The sequence below is a fragment of the Cherax quadricarinatus genome, chromosome 56 (genome assembly GCF_038502225.1).
Source record: "Cherax quadricarinatus isolate ZL_2023a chromosome 56, ASM3850222v1, whole genome shotgun sequence".
NCBI classification, from domain to species: domain Eukaryota; kingdom Metazoa; phylum Arthropoda; class Malacostraca; order Decapoda; family Parastacidae; genus Cherax; species Cherax quadricarinatus.
Window position 1 is genome coordinate 22922962 of NC_091347.1, and position 14878 is coordinate 22937839.

The 14878-nt window shown below is 42.5% G+C and overlaps 1 protein-coding gene across 1 annotated transcript in view; it reads right to left on the reverse strand.

Annotated features, from left to right (window-relative positions):
• Nucleotides 1-12173: 12173 nt before the first annotated feature.
• LOC128700780 (cytosolic carboxypeptidase-like protein 5) overlaps nucleotides 12174-14878 on the reverse strand; it is a 352900-nt gene continuing 350195 nt past the window's right edge. The window contains exon 14 of the mRNA XM_053794220.2: nucleotides 12174-14581. Within this exon, the coding sequence (XP_053650195.2) occupies nucleotides 13418-14581 (1164 nt within the window). The 3' untranslated portion in view covers nucleotides 12174-13417. The remainder of the gene's footprint in view (nucleotides 14582-14878) is intronic.

A 14878-nucleotide genomic window follows, 5' to 3' on the forward strand; every position in this document is an offset into this window, starting at 1 on the left:
AGTGGCGGCTCGTGTATAGGCACTGCGGAATTGCAACACCCCATATTTTCACTCGATATTGTCGATAACATTCAATGTGAGTTGTGTTTTCTTTAATTCTTTCTTTAAACTTGTACATTATAAAATCCTTAAGCTTAATGTTAGTAGCCATCCCCTAGTACATGAAAAAATTACAAAAATCCTTGTATGGATCTGTGCGCTTCACAGTTCCAGCTACTTGGTGTTTGGCTGTTGCGCACATGTCCAAGATAAGACACTGCATACTAGGTAGAGAGAGCACTGTAACTGACACAGTGCCGACCCTGTTGTGAAAGTGCAAGGTAGTGTTTCTTTTTGAATCAGCGACGTGTGTTGTGCTTAAAAACCATGTACCATATTCTTGAATGTGATAAAGTATAGAATTAGATGATTATCATGCTTCCAGCTATTTTATTTAATTCATAGTTTTTTTGGTTCTTTTATTTTACACAATATTAAAACAATGGCTAAAAATTTTCTGAAGCAGCACCTCCACTAATTTTAGCTACGAGCCGCCACTGGTGGCTCCACGAAGCCTAAATCCTGCCCCAGCTTCATGGCTCCATGAAGCCTAAATCCTGCCCTAACTTCATGGCTCCACAAAGCCTAAATTCTGCCCCAGCTTCATGGTTCCACGAAGCCTAAATCCTGCCCCAGCTTCATGGTTCCACGAAGCCTAAATCCTGCCCCAACTTCATGATTCCATGAAGCCTAAATCCTGCCCCAGCTTCATGGTTCCACGAAGCCTAAATCCTGCCCCAGCTTCATGGCTCCACGAAGCCTAAATCCTGCCCCAGCTTCATAGCTCCATGAAGCCTAAATCCTGCCCTAACTTCATGGCTCCACAAAGCCTAAATTCTGCCCCAGCTTCATGGTTCCACGAAGCCTAAATCCTGCCCCAGCTTCATGGTTCCACGAAGCCTAAATCCTGCCCCAACTTCATGATTCCATGAAGCCTAAATCCTGCCCCAGCTTCATGGTTCCACGAAGCCTAAATCCTGCCCCAACTTCATGATTCCACGAAGCCTAAATCCTGCCCCAGCTTCATGGCTCCACGAAGCCTAAATCCTGCCCCAGCTTCATAGCTCCATGAAGCCTAAATCCTGCCCCAGCTTCATGGCTCCACGAAACCTAAATCCTGCCCCAGCTTCATGGCTCCACGAAGCCTAAATTCTGCCCCAGCTTCATGGTTCCACGAAGCCTAAATCCTGCCCCAGCTTCATGGCTCCATGAAGCCTAAATCCTGCCCCAGCTTCATGGTTCCACGAAGCCTAAATCCTGCCCCAGCTTATGGTTCCACGAAGCCTAAATCCTTCCCCGGCTTCATGGTTCCATGAAGCCTAAATCCTGCCCCAGCTTCATGGTTCCACGAAGCCTAAATCCTGCCCCAGCTTCATGGTTCCATGAAGCCTAAATCCTGCCCCAGCTTCATGGTTCCATGAAGCCTAAATCCTGCCCCAGCTTCATGGTTCCACGAAGCCTAAATCCTGCCCCAGCTTCATGGTTCCATGAAGCCTAAATCCTGCCCAGCTTTGTGGCTCCATGAAGCCTAAATCCTGCCCCAGCTTCATGGTTCCACGAAGCCTAAATCCTGCCCCAGCTTCATGGTTCCATGAAGCCTAAATCCTACCCCAGCTTCATGGTTCCATGAAGCCTAAATCCTGCCCCAGCTTCATGGTTCCATGAAGGCTAAATCCTACCCTAGCTTCATGGTTCCCTTCATGCAATTTATTCCTTCCCACACATTTGTACCACCACATGCATTTTCCTCTCGCCTGCCCCACACTACCTCTACCCTACTTTCCCCTGCCTTCCACCCCAACTTTTAACAACACTCCGTACTCCCACCCCCATCATTTCCCCACTTCTACCACTGCAGTGGTTTACATATTTGGAATTCCACTGTAACTCTGCATACGAAAATGTACATTAGTATAGCGGCCCAACATTGCCAAAGGTCACTGCACAATAATGTATTGATTATCGCTGTGGAATGATAATGGAAAATACCAGGAGGGCCATAAATGGTTGGCACCAGCCTCTGGTGCTGGCCGCTGACGCCATACTACACTGTTTCATTAAACTGTTTGTGCTGGCATATTGTTTGCCTTGTCACATTTGTTTTGGTTAAAATATTTGATTACATTGTTGCTCTATAATGTATACAGGTTTAACGTTATTGAAAATAATAAAATTAACAAAACAATGTAATAATAATTTATATTCTTTTGGCTAACAATATTTTTATAGTAAAGTGGAAGCCCTAAACCCGTAGAGACCATACAGTGGCCAGTGGAATGGAAGGTATTAGGTTTGATCCAAGGAACAGAGCTGTATGACCCTTTCGAGTTTAGCGCTTAATTTCATTATATGATCGACCCACGTATCAGGTCCACGTACCAGACCCCACGTATCAGGTCCACGTACCAGACCCCACGTACCAGGTCGCAGGGGTAACGCACGTATCGGGTCCTAAACCCATGCACTGATGGGCTTTTCATCCAAGGAATTGAAGCTATTCTCTTTTTATATGTGGATTTGGCGTTTAGTTGTGATTATATCTTTTTTTAATGAAGCTTGATTACCTCTCATTCCCCAGGCGCTGTATACCCCTACTGGTTGAGCACGATAATAATTAGTACTCTCCTGTGAATAATTTAATTATTTAAAACTATCCTTCGTCTTGTTGGAGCCAATCTGGTTGTCTCCCATTTTCCTAGCTCTGTATTTCCTCTACATATTCGGCCCCCCCCCTATAAATGCAATACTAAATTAGTTAAGACAAATAATTTTTATTAGGACTGTATAAATAACATATGTTTGTCATGGAGGTGTAAACGTCCTAGTGAGAAGAATTAATTACCCCCAGCGACCACTAGGTGACCTCAACAAATATTATAATCAATTACTAAATAATTTGATTCGTTTACCATATTTAAGAAAATAGTTGTTAATTTAGTAAGCATAAATTAATACCTAGAGGTAATATACTGTATAGCCCTTGTGGTTTAGCGCTTCTTTTTGATTATAATAATTATAATAATAGAGGTAATATACTGACCTTTATTATTATGGACTGTTTTCCCGGTGAGTGTGACGGCTGATGAAGGTAGTTGATCTCCCTGGTGTGTGTGGTGTCTGTAGTGTTGAAGTGTTATCACGCCCTATATATTCCCGTATATGTAGTTATGTCAGTGTAGATACACCGAGTGACTTGTATCTCTCGGTGTACATATGCACAGACTAATTTAATCCTAATTTCAGGGATTATTCGTTATGTTAGTGTACAGGTGAACTGCAGTGTTGGTAACTCTTGCTGAAGTTAGCAGACGAAAATATATAAGTTAATGAAGAATAGTGAATAAAACTATATATAACTCCAACAGTTGTTGGGCACTACCCGAGGAAGCAGCAAGTGTAGTACGAAGTAAAACTGGATCAACTATCGGACAATTGTGAGGCTATTTATGACCCCTGCGGGTTCAGCGCTTTCTAGTAAAGGAAATAACATCCAAAAATTGGCTGTCTGCGAGTGTTTACCTAGCTAATTTTTAAGGAATATTAAGCAAAATAGCCAGCAGGATTTCTCAGCCGTGACTGACAAGGGGACACTGCTATTGACTCCTTACCTCTACAATAAATGTAAGTGTCATTATCTTTTCAGTACTGTAGTTGATAGCACAGTAACCTATTATCGAAGACTGCAATTATATTTAAAAGACATAATTTAGAATATAACAGATAAAGATAAAACGGCGAAATTTCATATTATGGAAAAGTACATTTAGGGAAGTGTTTATCTAGTTATTAACAGACGGAGGATCGAGCGTCCACCACTACACTGAATGACTCGCATGGGTTTACAGTTTCACATGAAGAATAATAATAATGTAAATAAAGCAAGGCTATGGTGGGGAAACAGTTCCTGAACGTTGATTTAATCATGAGGCTCCGTGACTCATAAAAGTGCTTTTTGATGCTAATGAAAGGCTCTTGATTTGAGGAATTGTAGCTACCTTCTCCATTGGGTAAGTTCTGATTACCTCGAGTTTTCCAGGTCATGTATAACTTCTGTGGGTTTTGCGCTTCCACATGACTGCATAACAAAAGTATTTTGTGTTTGTCAAAGTAAGAGTAACCCAGACGAGATGACTGAACATTTGTTGTTCGTATGTACGTACCTTTTCCCTCACCTTGACGCAGTAATGGGCACAACCCCTCCCTCCCTTCTTGACGCAGTAATGGGCACAACCCCTCCCTTCTTGACGCAGTAATGGGCACAACCCCTCCCTTCTTGAAGCAGTAATGGGCACAACCTCTCCCTCCCTTCTTGATTCAGTAATGGGCACAACCCCTCCCTTCTTGACTCAGTAATGGACACAACTACTCCCTTCTTGACGCAGTAATGGGCACAACCTCTCCCTCCCTTCTTGACGCAGTAATGGGCACAACCTCTCCCTCCTTGACGCAGTAATGGGCACAACCTCTCCCTCCTTGATCCAGTAATGGGCACAACCTCTCCCTCCCTTCTTGACGCAGTAATGGGCACAACCCCTCCCTTCTTGACTCAGTAATGGGCACAACTCCTCCCTTCTTGACGCAGTAATGGGCACAACCTCTCCCTCCCTTCTTGACGCAGTAATGGGCACAACCTCTCCCTCCCTTCTTGACGCAGTAATGGGCACAACCTCTCCCTCCCTTCTTGACGCAGTAATGGGCACAACCTCTCCCTCCCTTCTTGACGCAGTAATGGGCACAACCTCTCCCTCCCTTCTTGACGCAGTAATGGGCACAACCTCTCCCTCCTTGATCCAGTAATGGGCACAACCCCTCCCTCCCTTCTTGACGCAGTAATGGGCATACCCCCCAACCCTTTCCGACGTAGTAATGAGCATTACCTGATCTGGGGCCGGGCCGCGGGGGCGTTGACCCTCGGAACACTCCCTAGGTAAACTCCAGGTAGGTAGATCCCCCTCTACCCCTTATGTGGAAATAATAATGATACATTTAAAATATTATAATTAATTCTGCTAACGATGACAATGGGGAATAACTTATCACATACAAAAAACGGGTAAACCCCCCTGAAAGAGGAAAATTTCACCCCCCTCACCAATTTCCTGATTCAATTTACGAAGGCGAAATTAGTTTTTATGAACAAAGTTGAGGGACAAACAAACTTTTTAGTATATTATGCAAAGAAATTTTGTCTTACCCAACTTGGAAAACTTAATTACATTTTTATTTGTATTTCGCAGGAGAGTAGCCTCTGGCTTTACTTGATAGTTGATAAATATATGAAGAAAAACACTTTACAAGGGGGTACGCGAACAAATTGTGGCCAAACTGCGTTGTGGGAGGATACCGGTCGTGGCGCAACGAACCCGCGTTGTGGCTAAATGAACCTGAATCATGGCTCTAAGAACCCATGTTACTGACCAATGGGTTCGTATTTTGACCAAATAAACGCTTGTAGTCTCAGACCAATTAGAGTTAAGAGCTCGCTATGTGATACAATAACTTTATGGCGAAATGAGTCCCTGTGGACAAATGAACAAGTACGGTGTCCAGAAGAACCCGCATGGTGTCAAAAAAAAAAAAAACTCATTTTTCGGGTTTCGTGCTTCTCAGTATTAATAATTAATAATAATAAATGTGACATGCTACACTGCCCGTCATCCTTGAGATTCAGTGGTGGTGGAATTCCCCAACACACACTGCAGTATAATTAAACAGCAGTATAACTCAACAGAGCAGTATTATATAACAGAGCAGCATTACTTAACATAGTAGTATTACTCAACATACACAACAATATTACTCAACACAAAGAAGAATTCCTTAGAGTTTGTGTTTCCTGAAGAGGAAATTTCCATGACTTGGCTGCTGCTGCAAAATTAGAAAAGAGAGCTGGAAAATGGAGGCTGGAACGTGCCATGACTCTCAAACTGTTCCAAGCTGGATGTCTGGGGTCTAGTTGGTAGTGCTGGATACTCGTGGTGGGGGTGATGACGGGTAATCCTGGCTAATGCTGATGGTGGAGGCGGTGATGACCTACGGTAGTAGTGACTAGTGGACGTCTCTGGGACCTGGAAACCTTTCCTCACCTCTTCTGACGAGTCTTTTGTATTTTGGTTGTAAATAATCAGGCAATACTGACAAACTGTGGAGAAAGGACACGTATGTGCAGTCAGGACATTTATTAAAGGAAACCTTTTGTCACGAGTGGCTTCTGGCTTGCGTCTTACAATGATCCTCCTTTGTAAACCCTTGAATTGTGTGTGATGGGAAAGACTGGTGATAACGTCCTGTTCCATCCCCTTGAGATGTAATTGTTTTTCATTAACTTGCTGCTGCTCCTGTTTCTTCCTCACATAACCTATCTTCTACTTCCCATTTTCTTTAGGTCATGTCTTGACAGTGGTCCGAGACGAAACCAAAATGTCCTCAAAGTTTCCTCTCTAAATTTTCAAATTAAAAAAGCGTTACACCAGTATGGGTAATGCTGCGCCCTGGTGTGGGGTGTGGAACGGTTAGTAGGGTTAGTGCTGGTGAAAATTAACGAGTCAAAATTGGTGCCATACTGTAGGCCAGTTTCTGTTAGACTGAATCTGCGTTAAAATTTAATGGGAAAAAAGTGTGGTAGGGGGTGAACATATAGGATGGGGAGAGGAGAGGTTAAGGGGGTAAATTAAGATATATTACTAGTGTTCGAATACGGAGATTAAATGTACATAAAGAATGGGGCTGACGAAATTATTATTTATGCTGGTTTAGCAGACCCTGATTCACCCCGAGGCTTGGTCATGGACCGGGCCGCGGGGGCATTGATCCCCGGAACACCCTCCAGGTATACTAACATCTGTAATTATCCTGTACATAGAAGGCTCATGAAAGTCGTGTAAGTGGATAAAATAGTTGAGACAATGGGTTCCCAGTTAGGAAAGATAAAAAAAAAAAGTATCCAAACTGGGACCATGATGCCTAGAACCATCACCACTCCTGATGCTGTTGAATCATAGCAACAGTCTTCAGAAACTATACAACGGAAGATAAAACACTTCAAAGCTGTAATAGAAACTATATAAATGATGTTTCACTCTTGAAAAATCTTGCCAAGAGAAACGTTGTCCTTATAAGAACTTTTGACGCAAGGTCAGTTAAACTCACTGGGAGAAAACGAAACAGTATTGCACAAGAAGTAAAGCATTTTTCGACCTCCAACTGAAGACGGTCTTCAGCAGTCTATTGGAGAACCTCAGATGGAGGTGGAAATGTATAGCGCTCCTCGTACCCTCTGTTCCACATATACAGCACTCCTCATACCCCGTTCCACATATATAGCGCTCCTCGTACCCTCTGTTCCACCTTATGTGGGGGTTTCTTTGTACCATTGACTAGGGTGTCTTATTTTTATTCCCATAATATAGCTTTAAATTAATGAGCGTTAAGCCCGTAGGGGTCATAAAGCTCTCCAGGAGCTTTGTCAAGCCGTAACTGCTTGACAAAGCTCTTGGAGAGTGAAACGTTGCCACAATAAAATGACGCATTAGTTGCACTTAGGTCCTCTTACCTAACATACAATATTGTAATCGCTGTATCACGAGAGCCACTGAGTGTGTTTTACTCTGACCTCCATATATTGTGACCTCATGTTTGTCTTCCCTTGGCGCTGCCTGGGCCCCGACGAACTCTTACTGAGAATCTCGACTTTTTGAGTGAACTAATGCCATTTTAGCCTCTTATATTTCCCTTAAATAAGTTTTATGACTTGAAAGTGTTCATTTACCTCGGAGTATTACCGTCGGTACTATATTGATAATTTCTCATGCTACTTTTAGCCTAAAGTGTGCTAGGTTTATAGATTTGTGGGATGGGATCTTTTGTGTTGTGCGCGTTATTGTTTTGTGTGAATCATTGTTCTGTGTGCATGAGTTTTCCATTTTATTGACCCCGAACGTTATATTGTTTTCATGGGGAAGCGTTAATAAATCCGTAAGGATCATACAGCACATGGTGAGTGAGAGGTAATCAGAGTTGATCCGAGGAAAGGTGAAGAGTACATCCAATTCCTAGATAATGATCCTTTCGACCATAGACCATTCCCTAGTTTACCTTGCTGGGTACAGGCTCAGGTAGGTTTGCCAGGACGGGTCCTGGCCCTGTCTTCTCCATGTGGTGACCCGGTAGTGGCTCCCGAAGGAGTGTCGCAGTTTGTAAAAGTGATATACTGTTTACCGCCCTATGACACCTTGATGGGGGTTCCACTTTCGTGTTAATTACTGAAGTGTCAGCTATAGTGTGGGATAACCTCTTTAACAAGCTGAAATGTAGTAGGAGACACTGAAGGGTCGCTGGCAGGTGGTATGGTGGTAGGTGACATAAAAGATATTGACAAGTGGTGTAATTGTCATGTAAGTAGCACGTAAAGGAATAGGCAACTAGTTTGCCAATATAAGAGATTAATGAGCCAACACGTGTTATGTGAAATATATATATATATATATATATATATATATATATATATATATATATATATATATATATATATATATATATATATATGCAAGGAATTCGCGAGAGCAGGCGAAATATACACAAACACTGATCTCTGGCTGAAGGAGACTCGAACCTACGAACCTTGGAACAAGGTACGCAGTGCTTTACCAATCTATCCACACTGGACCAATACCTTGGAGTCCAGCTTGCGCTAGACTTTGATCCAAGGCAGCCAGCTTTCAGGGAGAAGGCTTACAGCTTTTTCATCTCATCCCCTGCATGCATCAGCCTTACTAGAGATATTAACACTGCAAGGAATTCGCGAGAGCAGGCGAAATATACACAAATACTGATCTCTGGCTGAAGGAGACTTGAACTTACGAACCTTAGAACAAGGTACGCAGTGACTTTGATCCAAAGTCATTGTGTATATTTCGCCTGCTTTCGCGAATTTCTTGCATTGTTAAAATCTCTAGTAAGGCTGATGCATGCAGGGGATGAGATGAAAAGCTGTAAGCCTTCTCCCTGAAAGCTGGCTGCCTTGGATCAAAGTCTAGCGCAAGCTGGACTCCAAGGTATTGTCCAGTGTGGTGAGTTTGGTATAGCACTGCGTACCTTGTTCCAAGGTTCGTAGGTTCGAGTCTCCTTCAGCCAGAGATCAGTGTTTGTGTATATTTCGCCTGCTCTTGCGAATTCCTTATATATATATATATATATATATATATATATATATATATATATATATATATATATATATATATATATATATATATTTATATTTAGTCGGCCGTCTCCCACCGAGGCAGGGTGACCCAAAAATAAAGAAAATCCCCAAAAAGAAAATCGGCTTTCGTCATTCAACACTTTCAGGGTGACTCACACATAATCACTGTTTTTGCAGAGGTGCTCAGAATACAACAGTTTAGAAGCATATACGTATAAAGATACACAACATATCCCTCCAAACTGCTAATATCCCGAACCCCTCCTGTCGAGTGCAGGCATTGTTCTTACCATTTCCAGGACTCGAGTCCGGCTATATAAAAATAATCGGTTTCCCTGAATCCCTTCACTAAATATTAGCCTGCTCACACTCCAACAGCTCCTAAAGTCCCAAATACCATTCATCTCCATTCACTCCTATCGAACACGCTCACGCACGCCTCCTGCAATTCCAAGCCTCTCGCCCACAAAACCTCCCTTACCCCTTCCAACCTTTTCGAGGACGACCCCTACCCCGCCTTCCTTAGCCTACAGATTTATACGCTCTCCATGTCATTCTACTTTGATCCATTCTCTCTAAATGACCAAACCACCTCAACAACCCCTCTTCAGTCCTCTAATACTTTTATTAACTCCACACCTTCTCCTAATTTCCACACTCCGAATTTTCTGCATAATATTTACACCACACATTGCCCTTAGACAGGACATCTCCACTGCCTCCAACCGCCTCCTCGCTGCAGCATTTACAACCCAAGCTTCACACCCATATAAGAGTGTTGGTACTACTGTACTTTCATACATTCCCTTCTTTGCCTCTATAGATAACGATTTTTGTCTCCACATATACCTCAACGCACCACTCGCCTTTTTTTCCCTCATCAATTCTATGATTAACCTCATCCTTCGTAAATCCATCTGCCGACACGTCAACTTCCAAGTATCTGAAAACATTCACTTCTTCCATACTCCTTCCCAATTTGATATCAAATTTTTCTTTATCTAAATCATTTGATACCCTCATCACCTTACTCTTTTCCATGTTCACTTTCAACTTGCTACCTTTACACACACTCCCAAACTCGTCCACTAACCTTTGCAATTTTTCTTTAGAATCTCCCATAAGCACAGTATCATCAGCAAAAAGCAACTGTGTCAATTTAATCCCACCCCTCTCCCGAACACCCTAGCATTTACTTCTTTTACAACCCCATCTATAAATATATTAAACAACTATAGTGACATTACACATCCCTGTCTAAGACCTACTTTTACCGGGAAGTATTCTCCCTCTCTTCTACACATCCTAACCTGAGCCTCGCTATCCTCATAAAAACTTTACGGCATTTAGTAACTTACCACCTATTTCCTATACTTGCAACATCTGCCACATTGCTCCCTTATCCACTATCATATGCCTTTTCTAAATCCATAAATGCAATAAAAACTTCCCTACCTTTATCTAAATACTAATATATATATATATATATATATATATATATATATATATATATATATATATATATATATATATATATATATATATATATTTATTATTATTATTATTATTATTATTATTATTATTATTATATTTTCCAAGTCGGCCGTCTCCCACCGAGGCAGGGTGACCCAAAAAAGAAAGAAAATCCCCAAAAAGAAAATGCTTTCATCATTCAACACTTTCACCACACTCACACATTATCACTATTTTTGCAGAGGTGCTCAGAATACAACAGTTTAGAAGCATATACGTATAAAGATACACAACATATCCCTCCAAACTGCCAATATCCCAAACCCCTCCTTTAAAGTGCAGGCATTGTATTTCCCATTTCCAGGACTCGAGTCCGACTATATAAAAATAACCGGTTTCCCTGAATCCCTTTACTAAATATTACCCTGCTCACACTCCAACAGATCGTCAGGTCCCAAGTATCATTCGTCTCCATTCACTCCTATCTAACACGCTCACGCACGCTTGCTGGAAGTCCAAGCCCCTCGCCCACAAAACCTCCTTTACCCCCTCTCTCCAACCCTCTCGAGGACCCCTCCTACCCCTCCTTCCTTCCCCTATAGATTTATATGCTTTCCATGTCATTTTACTTTGACCCATTCTCTCTAAATGACCAAACCACCTCAACAACCCCTCTTCAGTCCTCTAATACTTTTATTAACTCCACACCTTCTCCTAATTTCCACACTCCGAATTTTCTGCATAATATTTACACCACACATTGCCCTTAGACAGGACATCTCCACTGCCTCCAACCGTCTCCTCGCTGCTGCCTTTACCACCCAAGCTTCACACCCATATAAGAGTGTTGGTACTACTATACTTTCATACATTCCCTTCTTTGCCTCCATAGATAACGTTTTTTGACTCCACATATACCTCAACGCACCACTCACCTTTTTTCCCTCATCAATTCTATGATTAACCTCATCCTTCATAAATCCATCCGCCGACACGTCAACTCCCAAGTATCTGAAAACATTCACTTCTTCCATACTCCTCCTCCCCAATTTGATATCCAATTTTTCTTTAAATCATTTGATACCCTCATCATATATATATATATATATATATATATATATATATATATATATATATATATATATATATATATATATATGCAAGGAATTCGCGAGAGCATGCGAAATATACACAAACACTGATCTCTGGCTGAAGGAGACTCGAACCTACGAACCTTAGGACAAGGTACGCAGTGCTTTACCAATCTACCCACACTGGACAATACCTTGGCGTGTAGCATGAGCTACACGCCAATATATATATATATAATATATATATATATATATATATATATATATATATATATATATATATATATATATATATATATATATATATATATTATACTATACCATAGTGAAAAGTAGAACTATTTTCAGTGCTTTCGTGATTTCTCACATAATTAAGGAACAGCAAAATATATGAAGCTAAAGTAGTGTTATATAACAGAGATGTGGCCCCGCATGTACGGTACAGTCAGTGGGTTGTTAGTCACTCAGCTTGTGAGATTCATTTTGATTGTTCTGGAATTTTTATAATCATGTCAAATATCAGGTAAATAAGTAACATGTCAGGTAAAAGGGTGACATGTCAGGTAAGTGACATGTCCATCTCTGTATAACATTTCTGTAGCTTTATTACTTTTGCTCTTCCTAAATAATGCGAGAAATAACGAAGGCTCTTGGAATAATTCTACTTTTCACTGCGGTTATGTTGCATATTAAGATATCACCCGGGTATTGATATCGTTGCAAAGATACAAGTATGTGCTTACTATACACAAAACACGTTTTTTTTTCTCTCTTAAGTACCCTCAGCTTCGTATTCGAGTTCAACACATCCCAGAGATGTCCCGACACGTCTGTGATCCTGAAAAGAGCACACTGATGTCACGCTTTTTATGGGCTAATAAAAATATTATGAATAAAAAAGATTTAATACAATATTCATATAATTTTGAAAAAAATGGATTCTTTAAGACTGGTGACTTCTGATAACTTCGAGTAAACTTCAGGGTTGACTAGCCGAGTGATTTTATTAATATATTGATAATGGTATAAAATACCGACAAGTTGATGATTCTCTGTATTTGACTGAAGAAGCCTACTGTGTTGGCGAAATGTTTCAACAATAATGATACCCAATTGTTGCACATGTCTTAATCATCAATATATAGACTACACGAGAGTCATCAGTGCGCGTCATCTTCACACCACCAGTCAAGGATCTTTAATTCCTAAAATACGAATTGAAGCGAGTTTTCAACGTTTATATATTCTGTATATGAGAATTTTAATACTTGAAATAGGTAAGTAAAATCAGCGTATAGATACAGATTATCTCTGAGGGTTTGGGTGAGGAGTCATTTTTCTGTTTACAGTAACAATGGCAGTATAAATTGACGAATTGTGAAATTCTTGGTCAAGCTAATGACTGGAGCAATGCGGAAGCGCATTATTTACAAAGTTGTGTAACTCAAGGTCCCTGAGACGTTGATGATGAGCGGCAGTTATTCCTGCAGAGGCGAGCGGCGGTGAGGAGAGTCAAGAGTGAAAAGTGTAGTGTTTTATGAAGTGCTAAACCTCTCTGGGCTTGTTGATTGCTCTCTGAAATGCGAGGGGAACGGGGAGCGCCCCTTCCTTCTCAGAAGAGGGAGGCATGGGGGTCGAGGAACCTCCTCAGGAGTGGGGGTGTGGTGGGGAGGTGGTGGGTATGTCGGCGGGGGCTGGCCTGCCACCGCGGGGTCGACACATTCTCCTGGTAGCCGCCGATTGTTAGTTGATTAACGTCAATCATCCGGAGTCCTCGCTGCGCAGGGGGCCGGGTTCCTGTCTCTTCGCGGGGCGGTGTCGCTAGTCGCGTCACATTGAAACCTCCGCCCACTACTATCCGTCTCCGCCGGCCTCTCTCTGGGGAGTTGTGGTGGGTAGAATTGTGGTGGGTGGGATTGTGATGGGAGGAACTGTGGTGGGTGGGATTGTGATGGGAGGAACTGTGGTGGGTGGGGTTGTTATGGGAAGAATTGTGGTGGGTAGGATTGTGATGAGTAATGTTTTGGTCTTTGGCGTTAGTTGTCTTATTCCGGCGCTGGCTTCGAGTTCTGCTCGGGGAGCGACTCTTCGGTTTCTTCTTGTGGCGTTTCTTACGAGGGCGTGTTAGGCGTTTGAAGTCATAGTACCTGTAGGATAGTTTAATGTCTCTATGCTGTAGTGGCTGCTGGAGGTCCTGCCACACCAGGGTGGTGGGTCGAGCCTGGCGCCCCACCAAGCGGAATGGAGGGCGATGTCGGCGATCAGGAGTGGTTCGTAGAGTCGGTAACGAAGCAGTCAGGGAAGGCAGGTCTGGCAGACTGCGGGTGTCATCGTCGGAGCGTGATGGGTGATTCATCTGCTGTTCTGGAAAAAGCGTCATGTATGTCGTCCTGGGTTGCCGTGTTTTACGGCTCGTTCGCCGTCTATCCCGTCCTTCCAGTGCTCTGGAGTTATCGGTATGCCGAGCCGCTGGTAGACGGACGTTCCTATCATTTCGCTCGTGGCCGTAGCGTCTCGTGTAGCCCACATCCTCCTCGTCTGCTGAGGCCGCCTTTTGCTTGATCCTAACCATGAGGCCGCTGGTGTCGCTGAGGCCATCACTGTCGCTACTAACGGAGGAGGCGTCGTCAGTGCTGCCGCTGGCTGCTGTGTCTGTAGCTGCCGCTTCACTGCCCCCGGGACCTTTAACATCTGGAAGCTTCGTGAGTGCTCGCGAACCTCGTTCCTTGCCTCCCGGCGACCACTTGCTCCGTGAGGAGCAATGTGGGGTTCGCGCCTGCAATGTAAACAAATAATTGCTAAAACGACTCTTGCATCTAGTCACAAGATAATATAATATTTAGCTTCTAATATTCAGTTTCTATAATTATTACAATCCCTCGCATAGTTATAATGAGCACTGTAGACTAGCAGGAAGTTGTACTGCCAAATGAGGATAGGACACCCATCACCCATGGATTCTTTCATGCATTGTGGGGCATGCTGCTCACTATGATGCACTTTTTTTTTTCAAAGGCTTCGGCATTTAAAATTTGGTACTAGGTTTAACAATGAGTCTTTAGAGACCGGTGAA